Consider the following 20,761-nt stretch of genomic DNA (forward strand, 5'->3'; position numbering starts at 1 on the left):
AGGGAAGTGCATGTGAAATTTAGGAATTAAATGAATTATTGACCCTCAATGGTGGGATTTTTGTCATTTTACCAACAAATATACCAGTGTGGAGCTATATGCAGGTAAAGAAAAAGATGGGAAATGAGCCCTCATTGAATCTTATATTTGTCACTAATTTGTTCTAGTAGCTACTCTGAACATAACTGCTTTTTTGTGAGTTTTGACTAATAGTTTTCCACTGAAATAGGATATTTTTCTTAAAACCAAGAGTCATTGAAACAGTAAGTAGTATAACTTGTTTTTTTGCAAAGAGAAAGCAAAATAGACCCTTTGAGGATGGGATCAGGAATCATAATTTTCATTTAATCTTGGACTGTTGGTAAAGCTTATTTTATTTCATGAGGACCTCATTTGAATCTTGTCAGAGCTACTTATAACAGCTTTGGTCCTCTATTTAAAATGCTTCTTGAAAAAAAGTGAACATCTGCTAATAAAATATTTACTTGGACTTTTGGGTTGTTATTGGAATGTCCATTTTTGCCAGTACATGTTTGTATGTGTGTACACACACACTTACACATATACACACATACATACACACACACAAATAAAAGCATGATGATGCTGTTTTACCTAATGACATTTAATATTCTACTTGTCATACATTTAAATGTATTTTTACCTGATGGATATTATAACATTCTTTGTGTACTATGCATGCTTACTTATGTGCTTTTCTTCTTCTAGGAAACAATGTTATGCGAACTATCCATGGTGTTGGAGAGATGATGACCCAAATGGTACTCAGTAGGGGATCTATCTTTCCCATGTCTGTACCTGATGCACAGCCTAGCACCCACCCAATCAAGCAAGCAAGTACTACTGATAATGAGGACATAACTGTTATGGACACAAAATTAAAAATAATTGAAATTTTACAGGTAAAAAATTTGATAAAAAACAATATAGCAAATACTTAACTCAGGTTGGTCTGATGATCATATAAAATAGACAAGAAAGGTATTTTTAACTGTAAAACACTATGCACAGAGATTATGAGAGCTGTTCTCATTACCCTTTCTGCTTTCTTCTCCACATTTGCCACCTTGCCACTTGATACCTGTAAGCTCATGTAAAGAATGCTCATATATATTTTAGAATATTTTATTTTATGTGGATATGGTATGTCTCATAATGGCATTAACTTCTCTTCAATATTATATTAGTTCCTTTTTATTTAAGATATGATGAACAACTTTTTTTTATTGGAAAGCCCATGACAACTCCAAATCTATAATAATTTAGTTTTGACAGCATTTGATTTTATTTATTGACATTGATAAGGCAAAATTGGGAGAGGTAACTAACGTACTTTTTAGCCTCAATGGATATTACTTCACCTCCTACATTCTGCATTACAGCCAACTGGCCTTTTCTTTTTTTCCTTACGCATGAAACTCTATCTCTTGACTTTGTGCCTTTGCACTGGCTGGTATATATTCCCTTCTTACTTCTGCTTCATAGAATCCCATTCTTCTTTAAGACACTGTTCAAACACCATCTTTTGCATCAATCCTTTCCTGATTCCTCCAATTGCTAGTACCCTCCCTCTCAAACTCAGTTATATTTAACTACTTTATATATATTTTCATTTATCAATTTTAGATTTATGCTGTATGAATAAGCATTTATTAAGAACTTACTATGTACAAAGCACTGGGGATACAAATAGAAGGGTGGAGACAGTATCTATTATCAAGGCCTCAGTGTCTGCTCACATTCTAATAGGGAACATTTCACATAGGTTTCTGCTGCCAAGTCAAATGGAAAGATTCCATCGCCCTTAGGGGGCAGCAGCAAAGCAGATAGTAACACATTTTCTTTAATAGTCATTTCCACTGATAAAATCACATTTGTTTCTGACCTTAAACCATTGGACAGTGCCACAGACTTTGGTGTAAAAGACTTTCTTTATTGGGTCTTCCATAGATGTGGCCTTTTGAGGAAGCAGTGGCATCTTCAGCAACTGTAGAAGGAGTTGCCAGATTACAACTTCACAGAAGTTGCTTTCTGGAATGGTGACTGTTGGTTGGGGCTTGGATGGCAACAGAATCCCTGGCTCTGTTTGTCTTTGAATACAAGAACAAGGTCTTTTAGAGAAGGGGTTGCTACTTTCTTTGTATTTGTACTTGTGACTAGAACAATGCCTGCCATGTTATTTGATGGTTAGTTGATATCTACTAATTCTTCAAATCAGGACATCTTGTGAGTAGTGTTCCATCCCTAACAGGATGAAAAACTTCAAATCCACAGTTCTATCAGATAGGACACAGATAGATGACACACAATTTTCTCATGGTCCCCATGTAACACTTCTTGGATTTCGAATTTATAGATCATAGCTGTCACCTAGTCCAACTCTCTCATTTCACAGATGAGGAAACTGAGAGGTTGAGTGCCTTGCTCATTGCAAATATTAATTAACAGAAGCAGGTATATCCTTTAAAACCCTGGAAACAATCATTTATATGTGAAGTAATTGACAACAGTGGCTTGCAGTCCCACGAAGCTTGCTCAGCTTGTCCCTAAAGGAATGCTTGCACTCCATGGCCTGCCAGTTTGCCTCTCCTTAAGCACTTGTACCCATAGCACTGTTTTTCTCTTCAAGTTGATTTCATCTGTGTTTTTCAACCTGGATTTGAATCTTCCCTCTATCATACATGTGTAATCTTGGATAAATCTTTTAATTTTTTCAGGTCCTCAGTTTTCTCATTTGTAAAATGTCCTTAAAGATCCTTTCTAGTTCTATACTGATGATACTATTATCTTTTTTTTTTTTTGGTGAGGCAATTGGGGTTAAGTGACTTGCCCAGGGTCACACAGCTAGTAAGTGTCAAGTAACTGAGGCCGAAGTTGAACTCAGGTCCTCCTGACTCCAGGGCCAGTGAGTGCTCTATCTACTGCACCACCTAGCTGCCCCATACTATTATTCTTAATAAATACTTGTTGATTGATGTCAACAGTCAATGGATCAGTTACAAAATAGATCTTTTGTGTAACACTAAAGGAGATAAATGAAAAAATCCTAGTTACATTCATCAAATCTTGTTCTTATCCTGAACACTTTTATGGTATGTGACATGTACCTGACAACAAACGGCTCCATTTGGACTATGAACCTAGGTGCTGACTCCCAGGTTGAGTTATAGATATATCTGGCATAAAAACCTTGGAAGACACACAAATCTTTCATAGCTGAAAGACATTCCTTTTCTGTGCATGAACAAGGGACTTGATTCTCATCATCCTTCCTCAAGCAGAAATCTACAAGTTATTTGGTGACAATATGACATCACTACCACTTCAAACAGAATCAATCAGTCTCTTCATCTGGAAACTTTCACCAAACAGGTGTGCTTTGATACTGCAGTAAAATATAATTGGAAAGTCACATAATACAAATATTCTTATTTCCCAGAAAATGCATTCAATTTTTATTGACTGTAGTAAATGTGCTAATAACAGTATTTGTGGAAACAAAGGCATTTAAATCTTAATATTAATGATGTACATTTTTTGGATTGGACTGTTAATATTTAAAAGTAAGCCTTCAAAATTAGTTCATTTAGCATTTAGATACTTTATGTTGTTGTTAGGCTTCTGAAGTGAATTAAATAACCCTATGTATCATTAAATAAAATACCAAGTGATATATAAAGTTTATGGAAAACTATATTGTTTCAATCTGTGTTTTATAGTTTATTCTGAGTGTTAGACTAGACTACAGAATCTCATATATGCTGTCAATCTACAAGAAAGAATTTGGAGACAACAATGAAAATCCTGAAAACTCCACTACTACCCCACCTGACACACCACTTTCATCAGGTATTACTTTTTATAAAGATTATTCATAATCTTTAATTTTTAAGAAGACACTTAAAGTCCCTGACTTACTAAAATTGACAAAGAGCCCTAAGACTGTGTGAAATTGAATCTTAGCTTCAAAAAAGATTATTTGCTATGAGAACCAGGGCAAATAATATCTCCATGAACTAGGGCAAATAATATCTCCATGTATCTCCATGTCTCAGTTTTCATATCGAAAAGGTAAAAGTAGGAATATCCATCTCTCTTCTGGGGATATCATGAAAAGGAACAAAAAAGAGGGGCTACAAATAATTGCAAATTATTATACAAATGTAGAAAACTACATAAATACAAAGAAATATCAGAATACTGCTTTTTGTTCATCGAACACATAGCAGTTGTAGACAATGGGTTAACAATTAAGTCGAAGAATTGATCAGTTAATACAGTTGCTATGCAGGACCTGAAATTTGGAGCATTTGTATGGATCTGGCATCCATCTTTTAACCACAGTCACATCTTGATCCTTGCTTTCTTCCAAAGTAAAGTCAAGAATTCAAGGAGGAGGAGAAGGAAAGGAGTAGAATAAAGTGTAGATAGCCAATAAAGAGAAGTGAGAGGAAAACTAATGACCTGAATAAATATTAAAGCAAATAACTAGTCAGTGCTCAGCTTGCCTAAGCTAAAAGTAATTTTTTGGCAGGGCATATTTCCTATGGAATTTGATCTTATATTTTTTTTTAAGCATTGAAGTGTAAAGAAACAAAATTTCCAAGAATAACATGGCAACACCAGAAGCTGACTGACAGTTGCAATAAAATTGATATAACTATTGTTGGATCCCAGACTCTGAGCTTCTGTAGAAAGGTTTAGCAACATCTATATTCCTTTTTTGCTTTCTTACCTCTAGGAAAGTTGATTTCTCTATTTCTTTTGTCAAAATAGTATTAATTTCCATGGAATATATTATTTGTTTTGCTCTCCTTTTTCTCTTTTTGAAGTTGAGGAATTCACACACACACACACACACACACACTCTACCAATGTGGGATGGGGAGAGCTATTTATTGTGATTGGTTTATATTGAAAAAGTAGATTAAAGATATTGATAAGTAGATTATAAAAATTAAGTTTTGTCAAGAGACCCTATTGTTTGTAGGTGGAACATAAAATAATATTGCACTTCTTTTTATAAAGAATGAGAATTCAATCTTTTTGCCTATTTACAGTATTTTAAGTTTTGGTCATACTAGCAGCTAGCACATAATACTTTGAAGTAGGTATTTTTAATAAACAAATTAGTAAAAATTAAAATTCAGTTTTAAAATTTTGTCATTTATGTATTTAAAATTTAATTATGCTGTATCCCTTCTTTACATATAGTTTAATAATTTTGTTGGCATAGGGATATTTTTTAAAATTGGAAATATTGATGGGAAGCTTAATAATATTTTTAAAAATTATAGCTCTTGATTAGAATAAATTTTCTACCCTTTATCTTTGCAGCTATTGTTCCTGATATAGATGAAATTGCAGCTCAGGCAGAGACTATGTTTGCTGGGAGGTAAAGTTACCACTTGCCTTTTTAAAACAATTTAATAGTGAAGAGATATTTTTATTTAAATTGATAGTGATATTTAATACTGATCTATTTATTTTCATGTATTTCATTCCTTCCTTCTTTCTAGACCATCTGTTATATACACACAATACAATTTCATTTAGAAAAGAGGCTACATTTTTCATATAAGGAGGAAAATAGTTGTTTTTTTTTTGTCAGGGGAAGAATTAGATGAGATAGATGTATTGCACTTTCCCCTAAATGCTTTACCTACATTTTCTCAAACAGCAGAAATTACCCTTAAGTTCCCTTGTTGCAAAATTTACCCTCCTCAGAAAATGTTATTTCCCTGTATCTTTAAAATTTGAAGTTAGAAAATGATTTCTTCTACTGTTATCTTTGTTTTGATATGTGATAGATAAATCTGTTTTCTGTCATTTGGATTATATAGGTTTGATTCTAGAAGTATAGTGCCATTCTCTATTTTAATTTAAAAAATTTTTTTAAATTATGAAAGTATTTTATTATTTTCCAGTTACACGTAGAGATGGTTTTCAACATTTGTTTTTATAAGATTTCTAGTTTCAAATTTTTTCCCCTCTCTCCCCTCCCTGCCCCCTTCCCCAAGACAGCAAGTAATCTGATGATATAGGTTATATATGTACAATAACATTAAACATATTTCTGCATTAGTCATGTTATAAGAGAAGAATCAGAGCAAAAAGGGAAAACCTCAAAAAAGAAAAACAACAGCACCAAAGACAAAAGAAATAGTATGGTTCAGTCTACACCCATATTCCACAGTTCTTTTTTTTTTTTTCTTCTGGATTTGGAGAGCCTTTTCCATCATGAGTCCTTTGGAACTATCTTGTACTATTGTATTGCTGTCATTCTACTATTTTTAGTTCATTTTTTAGAACTAAAATTCTAATAGTAGTTGTGATGATTTAAAATCTAATGTGTATGTCCATACCTGCCCCCCCCCCAGAGTTGGGGGGGGTGGGACTAGTTAGGATTTAATTATAAATTCAGGAGCTTCAACAACAGTTTAGGCTTCTAGCATTTATTAAAGTATATTAGAACTTAGTAAAGAGAGAGAGAGAGACAGACAGACAGAGAGTGAGTGAGCAAGCGCATACCTCTGAAAGAATGGAAAAAATCCTATATCAGATCTACGCCTGGAGAGAGAGAGAGAGAGAGAGAGAGAGAGAGAGAGAGAGAGAGAGAGAGAGAGAGAGAGCGCTTCTTTACCTAACTGCTCACACTTCCAAAAAGAGTCCCACCCAATCTTCCTCCCCCCCCCCCCCCCCCCCCCCCCCCCCCCCCCCCCCCCCCCCCCCCCCCCCCCCCCCCCGCCAAGCCCTCTGTCCAACTGGAAGAGGTGAGGTCCCCACACATAGCTGCAAGCTAATTGGCTGGTTGCATTCAAGTCCATTGATTGACTTGACTTAAAGGAGGTCTATGAATGGAGGCAACTTCCCGGGTCTCCAATCAGACTTTTGAGAAACCTCAGAAAGGTCACCTTGTGTCCCCTGGTTCTCACATAGTTTAAAAAAAAATAGTATGTTTGAGTATTAGATTAATGTATTTCTTATACATGTTTTCCTATAGATTTTGACTTGAGATCTTTTGTTTCACTGTTCTAAATTTTCTGTGGCTATTAGAAAGACAAGATTATTTTGGGTCTGAACTTCCAGTGTTAAGGATTTGATTTCAAATAAACAATTGATTCTGTTTGTTTTTATGGTACAGCTTGGGGCTGCATTGATGTTTTCATATTGTTCATTGGAAATTGGTATCTTACACATACTAGATGAACAAGCAATGCCTTTTGGTTGATTAACATACCTACAGTAGAATTAACTTATGCCAAGAGACAAAACTCTTCTTCACATCTTAGTTTTTTCATCTGTGAAATGGGAGATAAATAAATGTCTGTTCACCTTCTGAGTGGTGTTGAATGAGATAACATATTTGAAGAGATTTAAGCTCCATAGAAATAATACTATGTAAATATAGGGATCTGCTTTACTTTATAGAAAAGAAAAAAATCCGGTACAACTTGATGATGAAGGAGGAAGGACATTTTTACGAGTTCTTATTCATCTGATCATGCATGATTACCCTCCTTTGCTATCAGGAGCCCTGCAGTTGCTATTTAAGCACTTCAGTCAAAGAGCAGAAGTTTTACAGGCTTTTAAACAGGTAAGATTAACTATCCTTTAGGGGAAGCTCTGCATGTTGCTCATACTACAATATAAATATAGTGCTAGACCACAGGAAATTGTGAGAAACAATTATTAGTAATCGATACCTTGGGAGGGGGAAGGAAGGGGAACACAACCCAGTGTTCTCTCCTACTTTCTTAGTTCTTTCTTCTCTACCCACCTACCCCCCTCCCAAAGTCCTGTTCGTTTTGGTCAAGCCCAACCCAGGCTTAGAAAGAATCTTGAGTGGAGACAGATCTATGTATCTGTGTGAAGGACTGTGAAGGCTGAAGGACTTTACTGATGAGTTTGGCATGCACAACCACACCTAGGTAGGAACCATTGTGTCTCAGTTTGGGTGGGGTCAGTATTCCTTCTCTGGTGTCATTATTACCAAGATTTGAGTGTCCTATGTCTTGTATCCCCAGACTTCATTTTAATATAAAACATCTCCAAATTATGTTACCCAATTACATTTGATTGCTATGTGATAGACCTCCTAACAGTTAGAAGGGTGTATAAACTGTGACTCTACCAACATTAGGGGTCTTTGGTCTGAGAGAGATGGCCAATGACCAACCATCCTTTAAACAATAACCTGACAGCTTATTAATAAAATGATTAAATTACCTAGAAACTATTTTTGTTGCAGAGCCTTTGAGACCAACTTCTTCATCTTATGGATGAGGAAACTGAGATACAGGGAGGATAAATGACTTGCCCAAAGTCACAATTTTAACCTAGGTTTTCCAAACACAAGGCCTGCTGTCCTAACCATTATATCATGCTGTTTGCAGTGTTAGTAAGGACTTATTTGCCTTTCCTAGGGTCTCATTTTGCCCTTTAAGGACAAATGATAGTTTTACTTAGCTTCAAGATGTAGCATATCACAAATAAATGTGTCTCACAAGTTAATTTTAATTGATGTCTTAAATAGAAGTTAGAGGCATTTAATGTAATTCCAAGAGTTTGCAGGAACATTTTCTCCTAATAAGAAAATGTTGCATTGATCCAGGCTTGGTGTCAAGAAGATCTAGTTCAAATCTCCCCACTGACATATACCCTCTGTATCATCCTGGGCAAGTCATTTAACCTTTACTATCCCAGGAAACTCACTAAAGAAAGGAGTTTAAGGGTAGGTTATGATTTGTGTTGGTGGGGGACTTTCCTTATAGGGAATTCCATATGCCAATAAAATCAGAGGTTTCAGTTCAGAAAAAAACCCCCAACACCATGACCTATGAAAGAATACTCATATTTGAATACTGAAGATTTATTTAAAACAAACTACTTTGGAATACCACATAAGGGTTTTTCTTAAGGAATACGTTGGTCAGATAAGTTTAAGTAGTCAATACTTTGCTGGCTAATGCACCAGGAATATTATAAAGAAAGAACTAAAGAGATATGGAAACTTTGTTAGGTTTCCAGATATTTCCAAATAGTGAATGAATGAGTAAATAGAAAGCATTTATTAAACACTTGTCATGTGCCAACCACTTTGCTAAGTACTGGGACTACTTATGGAAAAAGAAAGATATCTCTTGCTCCCAAGGAACTTATTGGGGAGAAATACATAAACAAGCTAACAAAGAAAATTATTAAATTTTTAGGTACAGTTATTGGTATCTAATCAAGATGTGGACAACTACAAACAAATCAAAGCTGACCTAGACCAACTACGACTGACTGTAGAAAAATCTGAGCTGTGGGTTGAGAAGAGCAGCACATATGAAAGTGGTGAAATGGGTGAAAATCAAGTAAAAGGAGGAGAAGAGCCAAATGAGGTTGGTTTTAAAATTTTAGTCCATTGATAGTGTTTATTTTAGAGCAAGTTACATAATTTTAGTGAGAAAGTTTCATGACCCTCTGGAAGGCCTTAATATACTGATTAAAATGCACCCTATTTTTCACTCTCTCTGGGATTCCCACAATCTCCATTGCAGAGGTAATTTAGATAAAATGTATACTTTAATTGGCTTGTGCCTTTATTCTAGATACAGTGAGAACTTCTAAGATTATCTGAGCTCAATCATAGCTTCTTTCCAGTACATCAGTACAAGGAACTCACAATTCAAAAATAAAGTGTTTAATTAGGATTAATTCACTTGGCAAAGAAATAGTGAAACAATATCAGACATCTCTGTGGGAATCAGGTTCACATCCCCTGAGTAGTGGTGGTAGAGAAATAAATTTCCATAAAATGCACATTTAAGATGAAGAGGGCATTGCAAAAACCCTGGCAATACCCAGGCTACAGATTGGGAAAATTTATTCTTGAAGTGTTTGCCATTTGACTTTTTCAGTCATAGCAGGAGGTATTTTTCTTTGCTCTCTTCTGTGTGGTTTTTATAGATGGCAGGAAAGCTGAGTCTTCTCTGCCAAATAAAGAATCCCTACTCAGAAGACCCCATTCTACAACATCAGACTGCTTCAAATCAGCTTTATACCCTTGGTAGCTCATGAACTTCTTTCATTGCTTTATAGGTCTCAGAAACACCCCAACATGTCTAGGCTCTTTCAAGGTACTAATTTAAGGTTCACACACATGACTTATTAGATTTTTCTTTTCTATTTTTCATTTTCAGAATTTTCATTTTATTCGCATGACAAAATATTCTTTTCACCTAGACATTGTGTCTGGGATTTTAGGATAGACTGTAGGCCTAGGACTTTCACTGGGCAATCTCTCACTAGCTTTAGGTATAATGGGAATTGTAATTAGATAGGAAAAGGAGTCTGTTACCATAGACTGGCTCACATTACAACAATCAAAAGAGGGAACTGTGTGTGTGTGTGTGTGTGTGTGTGTGTGTGTCCATCCTCAAAAAAATTGAGGCTATTTGCTGAGAGCTCCTATTTATATCTTCCTCTTCATCTCGAATCACTTAGATGGCTTCTCCTGGTATCTCCTCCTTCCTTCCTGTCTCACATGAAGAGGTAGCTCTTTTTGCTAAGGCAAACACCCCTCTACATGCACAAGTGATCTTATTCTATCCCATTCTCTCCAGTAGAATACTGCCCTCTATCTTTGCTGCTCCCTCACTTATCTTCAATCTCTCTGACTACTTTTCTGCTACCCACAAAGAGGATTCTTAGTTTTTCTATTATTGTTAATAGTTTCTCTATTATTATTGCCATCCTCTTGGTCTCCCAGGCTTGAAATCTAGGGGTTGTCCTTGACTTGTCACTCTTTCTCGCCTCCCATATCCCATCTGTTACCAAATCTTGTTTTGACATGTTTCTACACCCCTGCATCAGCATTTATGGACTCAATAAAGATGTCTTAAGCTCAGAAGTATTCTGTGACCATATTAGTTTGTGAAATGCTGCAACACAGTATGAAAATACCTGCATATACCAAATCTGCAAGCTTCCTGAATCAGTACTACACAATGGGTAGATGCGATGGAAGGACAGTTTCAATTTATTTTTATTTATTTATTTTTTTGCGGGGCAATGGGGTTAAGTGACTTTTATGATGTTCTCCCTTGTGCTTCTTTTTTTTAATTTTTTTTTATTTTTATTTTTTTTTTTTAGTGAGGCAATTGAGGTTAAGTGACTTGCCCAGGGTCACACAGCAGCTAGTAAGTGTTAAGTGTCTGAGGCCAGATTTGAACTCAGGTACTCCTGACTCCAGGGCCCGTGCTCTATCCACTGCGCCACCTAGCTGCCCCTCCCTTGTGCTTCTAAATATTTTTTCCTTCCCTCAAGTAATTTACTAGCTTTGTGACTAGTTAAGTCACTTATCATGTCTATCTCAGTTTTCTCATCTATAAAATAGGGTTAATGATACCACCTATTCCTCAGGGTTATTGTGAGAATAACATGAGATAATATGTATAAAGTGATTTGCAAACCTTAAAGCAATATATAAATGCTAGCCATCATCATCATCATGATATCTGAAAGAAAGTAAGGAATTTGTAGTGTTGGAGTTTGACTGTCATAGCTATTGTTTCTTCACCAAAAACTGTTGTTATGAGAATCCAAAGAAAAGTGCAATTTCAAATGATGGATGTGCATTAGGAACATATATTCACCTAGGGGCTAATGTGATCTTGCTTTCATATAATTTCTTATTACTAATAAGGAAAACACAAAAATGCCTTTGAGGAATAGCTTCTCAATAGAATGATTGTCCAAGCTTTTGTGTGGCATGTTAAAGCTTAACCAATTCTTAATAGCTACCCATTTAATACATTTTGGTGCAGCAGAGCTTTACAGAGACAGGGTTTCTCTGATTTCAAAACCTATCTTGTGAAAAAATAATTTTCTTTATTGTTTTCTCAATTACATTCGATTGAGGTGAATTTAAGATAATGATTCCTTGGTATTTATGTGGATACTTTATTACCTTGCCATTGTAAATAAACTCTCCTTTATTGAGAAAGATTAGTGACACATAACATGAGGAAGAGTTGAAATTTTCCAAGAAAGACCTGGGGCGAAAACCTTGAGACTCACAACTGCTGCTAAATATCTTAACCTGTTATCTTTATTTTGTTTTTATTGATTTGCCTATCTCTTTCTTGTACACAGTCAGGAGCCAGAACTCTGTACACAAATCAATCAGTCAATCAATAAGCATTAAGTGCCTACAATTTACCAGGAATTCTGCTAAGTGCTAGATATAACAAAAAGAGGTAAGGCTGTCAAGGAGCTTACAGTTTAATGGAGGAGACAACATGCAAGCAAATATAAACAAGCAAGCAATTGTCAACATGAAAATTAGTAAAACAATTAATATAACAGAATTAAGGTCATTAATTGGGGCAGAGGAGTTATAACAAGGTTTCAATTTAATTCATGAAAATTTTTTCTGTTGAAATGAATACATTTTGGATTTTAAAATGGAAATTTATGGGAAAAGAGTATTCACTTAGTTTATTCAAGAACACTTATGAAATACCTCCCATATGTAATATACTGCTAGGCACTAGGGAAGACATAAGGAAATATGATACAATCCCTATTCTCAATGAAGTGACTATCTAATAAAAACTTAATTTATTAATCCATACAAATTTAATTCATTGATCATTTATTAAATGTAAAGAACTGGGGTTTAGGTGCTGGGAATTAATTGAAGAAAGATACAAACTGATTCCTCTTTTCAAGCAGGGGTTAGGAGTGGAATGTAAAATGTGAAATCTGCTTTATGTCCAAGCCTTGGGGAGCTTATTGCATGAAATGATATGTAGTGGAATAAGCTAAATAGATCTATATCTACCATTCTAGTGGAAAGGCAGCCAGTAAGTAATACAGTGAATAAAGGAAGATCCTCCTTACTCCAAGGGAATACAGAATCAAGTCCCACTTCTAGCAAATACTAACTTAGTGACCCTGGCTAAGTCATTTGACCTTTTAGTATTTAGATAACTCTCTAAAACTATAAATTGCTGGCCTGCTTGGGTAGGGGAATTTTTTTTCTTCTCAGAAGTTATGTTGGGGGGACTTGCTACCTGGATTGGGGGCTAGCTCTTCCAAAGAATTGGAGCCTCATCATGAATCTTGTAAAATAAAAAGAGATTTATTAGGAGAGAGGAATATATAACAGGGACAGATCTGTTATGGGGAAAATGGGGTAGGGGGTTTGGCTAGGGGTTAGGGGTTTGGGATAGGGGTAGGGGTTTGGGGTCCTTAGGAATTCCTCTTTAAAGAATTACACCCTCTTGCACACAAAAAGCAGTTAGAATAAGATAGTAGTTTATTTAGAGGAAGGGGAAGGGAAGGGAAAACAAGAGAGAAATCATTCGACTTCTCATGGGGAGCATGGCACAGAGCATGGCTCTGAGATACCAATCTCCTCGAGCAGGAGACAGGCAGGTATTTTATAGAGGACTGTTGGGGGTGACCGTCTGACTGTGGAAAGTTCCCCTACTGAGGGAGGACCATCCCCCACTGGTGGTGGCTGGGGGAGGGGTGGCTGCAGATCTCTCAAGCCATCTCTCTCTTCTGGACACAAAGAAGCAGCCACACCTAATCTTATCTCCCCAGGGTTGAGGGAGACTAGAATGAAGGGTGGGGGTCCCGGAGCTAGCTCAGTCTGATCTGGTTCCACTTACCTCTTTAGGTGTATCTGTCCTTTGGTTTAGCTTCTCAAGGAGAAGGTTCCAGAGAACTTCTGGACTGCCCTGGGCCCATAATGGATCACTATGGAAAACTGTTGAGTCAAAAGACCTAGTCTTTTGGAAATTACAAAGTAAGAGGAAATGCAAAAATTGGGAAAGGCAAGATAACTAGGAGGGGCTCTTTGAATAATGGTATCAGTAGGATATACAGCATCCATCCCTATCCTGCATTTCATCTTGCAGACCTTGGTAGTGCTTATCAGCTACCAGGGTCTGCCAGGCCTTATTTCTGAGGTAGGAGACAGAGCTGCTTTTCCCTTGGGAAAGTAAGGATTCCTTTGGAGTTGGGATCTTTTGGTTTCTTGGTGTCCCACTGCATTCTTGCAACAGTTACAACAATAAAATATCAGCAATGAAGTTACAGGTCTGGATAAAAATCCTGGTTATTGTTATACACCTAGATGAGGTTGGAGATTCATGGTGATTTATTACTTATGTTGCATATTGGAATATGTCAATGGATTTTTATTTCAAAAACCTTATTAGACATATTTTATAAGATTAAAGTGACAGTAATTGATATTGTTTTTGTCAAAGTTTCAATCCTCACTAAATATAGAGCATTCCTGAACCTTAAGAAAAATGCAGTCTGCCTTCTGAAGAAGTTTGTGCCACCTAACAAGACAACTGATATCTACTTTATAACACAATTCTCTATCTTCAGATGATTTCATTGCCCCTGTGGAAAGTCATAATGTCATGGGGGGTATAACCAGACATGATATATATCCAGGTAACTCCAGTCTTTCAGGAAAAACCACTTCCTTGGGATCCTTATGGTTATAATAAGCATTTACAAATATATATATATATATATATATATATATATATATATATATATATATATATATATATATATATATATATAAAATTAGTTTTTTTTGCAGGGCAATGGGGGTTAAGTGACTTGCCCAGGGTCACACAGCTAGTAAGTGTCCACCTAGCTGCCCCCACAAAATATATTTTTAATGTAATAAATGTCATCTTCTTTATAGGTCATCCCTTTCACATTAATACATGTAGGCAGCATGACATAGTGACTAGAAAGCCAGGAAGAGCACGATTCAAGTTCTCCCTCTAATAAATACAGGCTATGTGACCCTGGCTTAGTTATTTAACTTTTCAATGCCCTGGGTAAATCCTTAAGAATATAAATTGCAGAGAAAGTACAGACTTGCTTTTGTGGAAGGAGTTTATGCGGTGAGGGTGGGGAGTGGTTTTTTATATCAGTGAAATCACAATTATAATCCTTATTCCCTATGGATTTGCTGTATCATACTCAGACTTAGTTCAAGTATCACCTCCTCCACAAAGCTGTTCTTGATCTCTCTTGATCTGGACAAGCTTGATCTCTCCTTAGTTCAGTTGATCTCCTTACATTTTACTAAATCACTTTGGTTTCTCCCTACTTGAAAGGTAGGTAATTCTCTAGCCAACTTAGGTGTATATCCTTCTAAAGGAACTTAAACTCTTTGAAGGCAGAGCCCATTTTGTTTTTGACTTTGTGTCACAAAGCATGGTATGCATGCTTAATATACTTTGGCATGGTATAGATGCTTAATTAACATTTGTCAAATTAGTGAAGTACAAAATTGTTTTGAGAGACAATTCATATTTATATAACACCTCAAAGGTTTGTGAAGTGCTCGTACAAGTATTATCTTGTTCATATTGATAAAAAATAATCATTTATTTTTGGGTATCTACTATGTAGGCAGCACTATGTAGGCCTTATGGTGGATACAAGAAAACATTAAGACACGCTCCCTTTTTTTGAAGACCTTAGAGCATAGATGATGAGAGAGAACTAACCCACAATAAATAATTTATATAAAAACAAAAGTTTCAATATTTTTAACTGCCTGTATGGTACACATAAGTATAATTAGAGTTTAAAAGGTTTGTCATGTTGGGGTGGGAGTGGGGATAAGCTCCCACTCTCTATTAAATGCTCCAGTGGCATGAGTCTCAAATAGCTTCTGACAACCGAAGCCCAACTCCTGGCCTTCTCGTGGCAGAACTGTTTCCACTAACAGAAGGGGCGAAGGTGAGTCACTGGTGCCTTAAAACCAGTCACTTTGAGCAGGTGGGGCTCATTAGCCTTGATAGGCAACCTGCCTAGGGGAAGGAACCCTGATTTAAACCTCTGCTGCCTTGGGGCTATACCCATATATGGGAAAGGCTTCAGGAGTTAACCCCGAGGAAAAATCAGGAGTCAGAGTCCCTTAGGCAGTTGGATGTTGGACATCACATCCCTCTGGCAACTCCTGGGGCAGCACTGGTGCCAAACTGTATTGGCTCTGCCTCTCCTTTGGATCCACCAATGTCGTGGAGCAGAGCAGGAAAACCTGCTGCATGGGCAATAGCTTGTTTTCCATATTGATCCGCCCAGGCCAGCTCCCCAGAGAGGATACTCCAGACACTCCTTATGGGGTAGATACAACATGGGATGTGGCAGTTACCGGTTATAAGTCACTCAGGAGCTACGGCTCCCATATCAGACTGCACAGCCACTGTGGCCTGTGGCTCTTCAAGGTGCTGATCCATGGTTGTCCTCGACTGGTGGAGGCCTACTACCCTCTCATTTCACAGATGAAGAAACTCAGACCAAGAAAGCTGAGTATCTTCCAAGGTCAGAGAGGTGACCAGTTTTGAGCTGGTCTTTGAATGATAAGCAGAAAATGAGTCTTTATAATATTTGTAAAGGACAACGAGGAAATAATCTGTGATGAGATTAGGAAGTAAAGCTGTGTAGAGGTGGGGATAAAGTATGTAGGGACCCTGAAGTCAGGGAAGGAATAGGAACAAATAGTTGTCAAAATGGTTGCAGACCATCAACATATGAAAAAAAAATGCTACAAATCCTTCCTAATAAGAGATTAACCCTGAACTTTTCACTGCACTCTCACCAAACTGATGATAAAAGATAAAAATAGACAATACTGGAGGAGCTTTGGAAATGTAGTACACTAATAGTTTTTTGGTTTTTTTTTTTTGGTGAGGCAGTTGGGGTTAAGTGACTTGCCCAGGGTCACACAGCTAGTTACACTAATAGATTTTTTTCTGGAGCAGAGAATTTGTCCAACCACTCCAGAAAACAATTTGGAATTGAGGAAAAAAATACTAAACTATTATACCTTTTGATCTATTACTTCTACTTTGGATATTTACTTTAAGGAGGTCAAAGACAGAAAGATCCAATGGGTACAAAAATAATGCTATCACCTTTTTTTTGTTGCAGCCTAAACCTGCAAAAATAAATGTATGCCAATTAGAGAGTAGCTGAAGCAATTGTGATATATAAGTGTATTGGAATAATATCATAACATATTAAATAATGACTGTGAACAATTTAGAAAAACTCTTAGGAAGACTTGAATGAGCTAATTCATAACAGAACCAGGATAGTAGTTTAGCTGATATAATAATTTAGATGAAAAGAACATTAAGGGAGCAGGTAGGTGGCACAATGGATAGAACACTGATCCTGGATTCAGGAGGACCTGAGTTCAAATCAGACCTCAGACACTTGACACTTACTAGCTCTGTGATCCTGGGCAAGTCACTTGACCCTCATTGCTCTGTCAAAACAAACAAACAAACAAAAGAACATTAAAAGGCAGCTGAACTTAGATTAAATGCAAGGACCAATATTGGTTCTAAAGAACAGATGATGAAATACTCCTCCTTCCTCTTAATTATATCAGATGGGCTATGTATGTCAAATGTAGTGTATGAAGACATAAGTTAATGTCAGTTTTACTTGACTGTTTTTCTTTATTTGCAAAGGAAGCCCGCCCCCCCCCCCCCTTTTCTTGGAGGTTGGGGGAGAGCCATATCAGGAAATAATCATGGTACAAAAAATCTCCCAAAGGTCACCAATGAAAAAAAAAAAAGTATAAATGGGCAGGGGTGGGAGTAGTCTGTACTTGGTGTAGTAGGCAATAGAAAGGAAGTATGGATTCTTGAATGAGATGATTAATCTCTCAGTGATATATACAAGATAGATTAGAAGAGGGAGATAGGAGGTTGTTGTGTGAATTCATGTAAGAGATAGTAAATACCTATAATATGGCACTGACAGTTGGAATAAAGAAAAAAGGCGTAAACCCAAGCAATCTTTAAAAGGAAAATGCTATTTAGTAACAGATTGTTTATAGCAAATGAATTATTGGGAAGAGCCAATGACGAGTCCAACATTTTTACTCATAAATGACAAAATAATTTTTACTGACCAATGATCCAGTAGCAATTTTAAGTTTCTGCCAACAGGAAAAAAATCTCACATCAATGAAAACAAAAAGAAGCAGGCATCCTGCATACTAACAGATCTACACAAATAATAATCCTTTGTTTTATTAACAAACCATTGCAAAGATACCATACCCCCAACACTGTTGACATTGTTTTTAAACATAATAGTTAAGCTTTGTGCTTGCCTAGAAACCAAAGGGCTACAGAAAGAATTCATGTAATTCCTTATTTCAGCCCTAAGTAAAACACTTCCAATAATATAAAAACTGATTTGTTCTCAGTGGTCAGTCTAAGATGGGAAATAAAGATAGGGGTAAAAGTATATTTATTGATTGATGCCCTTAAATCTCAGAAACTCTAGTTTAAAGTAAGGGGTCAAATCATCCTGTTGTTGTACATGATCTGCCCTCTCTAAGAAAGGAGAAAGGAGTTGAGTGTTAACAGCTCTGAAGTAACCCCTACTTCTATATTACCTGTTATATTTATAGCATTTCTCTTTATTAAACTGATCTTTCAAGGCATCATAAGATTATACCAGTGTTTCTTTCAGGCTAAAAAATTTGAAACTCAAAGGCCAGTGTGTGACAAGTAGATATTGTACCAGTAGCAGAGAGGACAATTACTAATTCATCAAGTTGGAATACTTGACAACTTCTTAATGGAAAAAGGCTAGAGTAACTCCAGAAACCTTGTTATAGTGACTTGTCATTATGGTCCAAATCTATTCATTCAGTACAGTTTTATGAAGAAAAAATAGACTAGTTTTATTCAAATCACCGCTGTCAAGAGAAGCTACCTGCTCTTACACTTTCTTGAGTAGAGCAATGGAAAGATCCCTTCATCTGGAGGCGGGACTTGGGGTCAGATTCAGTTCTTGTTTCTGTTACTTTCTACTGGTATGACCTTGGGAAAGTCATTTACCATTTGTGGACCTCAGTGTCTGTTTGTAAGATGAAGGACAGTGTAACGATTGGAATGACGCCACCTGCTGGAGACTTACTGTAGAAGAGTTCTGCCCATGAAGCGAAGGTCTTTGAGGGCAAGACCAGGAGTCTTTTCTTTGGTGTCAGGAAGTGACGCGGACTAGTGGGAGGAGGAAGGAAGAGACTGGCGCTCAGTCTCGCGCTCTTTCCTTTGGACTCTGGTGGAGAGCGGAGCTAGAAATGTGCTCTCCCTTTAATAGATAGGAATCTAGGCCTTTCTCTCTCTTTATCAAATTCTTATTCTCCTTAATAAACGCTTAAAAGTCTAACTCTTGCTAAAGCTTATAATTTATTGGCGACCACTCATTAAATAGTTTAGACAGTTTAGCTAGAATTTTAGCCCTTAACAACAGGGACTTAAAGATTTGATAGTCCTTTGATACTATGGTAAGTAATATAAGGATATATACCTTCTGCAGGAAGACTTTCTTTCAGCTGCCTTCTCCTTTCAGTCTACCTTCATCTATTTTATATATGTGTGTGTGTATGTGTATATGCATATACACCCACACATAATACACACACACACACACACACACATATATTATACATACCTAATTATTGATGTTTTCTTCCCCCATTAGAATGTATGCTTCCCAAGGTTAGGCACTATTTTTGTCTTTCTTTATATCCCCAGTGGTTAGCAAACTGACCGGCATATAGTAAGTGCTTAACAAATACTCGTTAACTGTCTGCCTGTTTACTTCATTAATTTGTCATCTATGAACTGACTGAATAAGGAGAAAGTTAATAGTCAGACAGATTTCTCCAGAAAAATTTCCTGAAATCTTTGTTTTCTCAGCTATGTCTACACAGTGCAAACAGAGTTCACATTGACTTCACCTATTTACTTCTTTCCAAATTTGACTTATTATAGTGCCAGAAAAATATAACTCTCATTACCAGGTAAGGACATGCTTTTAGGTAGCATTTATTTGAATTGGACAGTAAGGGGTATTATGCAAGTGGCACAAAGAGCAGTTTTATCCATAGTTTCCTGAAGTGCTTTCTTTTATTCTATTGTATATTTTAAAAATTTAGTCATTGATTATGACACCTCTGTCCAACTGTATCTATTCCATGTAGACTATAGTTACCATATTGTGTAGGTTGTCTAATGGCATACACAGTTGAAACATATTAATTAATCATTGCTTAAAAAATTAATTCAAAACAAGATGTACATTCTCACATATGGCCAATGTATTGCTGAACTATACATATTATAAGGGAGGCCTTCTACCCAGGAAATGGGGAGGTTGGGGATAGATATTGGCCAGTGACTTATACACACACACACACACACACACACACACACACACACACACACACACACACACACACCCAAGCATCAATAAACATTTTAAAAGATTACAGAATTAAATTTTTTAAAGTGCAGAAGGGGACATAAACAAATAGAGCAGTTTTGTCACTACCTAATTATATATGCAAATATATATAACTACATAAAAGTTCATATTTTCTTTTACAAACTCTTGTTTTTGTATATTAAAATATTTGTGAATGATTAAGTTCAACTAAAAATAATATTTAATTTAAAAATAGCACAAAGAAGCTTATAATATCTGAATAAATGGTTCCAGCTAAAAATATAGAGAAGTTCAACTTTCTATAAGGCGTTAACTTTTTTAAACAGTACTTGTTACTCAATCAAGTCACTGAACTTCTTTGGACCTCAGTGGTCTTGTCTGTAAAGGGGAATTGGAGGGAGGAGTTTGACCAAATGATCTCCAAGGTGTCTTCTAGCTT

General features: G+C 36.3%; 1 protein-coding gene across 1 annotated transcript in view; it reads left to right on the plus strand.

Annotated features, from left to right (window-relative positions):
• Positions 1–20,761, plus strand: part of ITPR2 (inositol 1,4,5-trisphosphate receptor type 2) — a 511,835-nt gene that overhangs the window by 218,660 nt on the left and 272,414 nt on the right. Inside the window, exons 22-26 of the mRNA XM_043966319.1 lie at positions 730–923; positions 3,741–3,870; positions 5,359–5,416; positions 7,453–7,618; positions 9,234–9,407. Coding sequence (XP_043822254.1) covers positions 730–923; positions 3,741–3,870; positions 5,359–5,416; positions 7,453–7,618; positions 9,234–9,407 — 722 coding nt within the window. The remainder of the gene's footprint in view (positions 1–729; positions 924–3,740; positions 3,871–5,358; positions 5,417–7,452; positions 7,619–9,233; positions 9,408–20,761) is intronic.

Source organism: Dromiciops gliroides, chromosome 5 (genome assembly GCF_019393635.1).
Source record: "Dromiciops gliroides isolate mDroGli1 chromosome 5, mDroGli1.pri, whole genome shotgun sequence".
Lineage (NCBI taxonomy): Eukaryota > Metazoa > Chordata > Mammalia > Microbiotheria > Microbiotheriidae > Dromiciops > Dromiciops gliroides.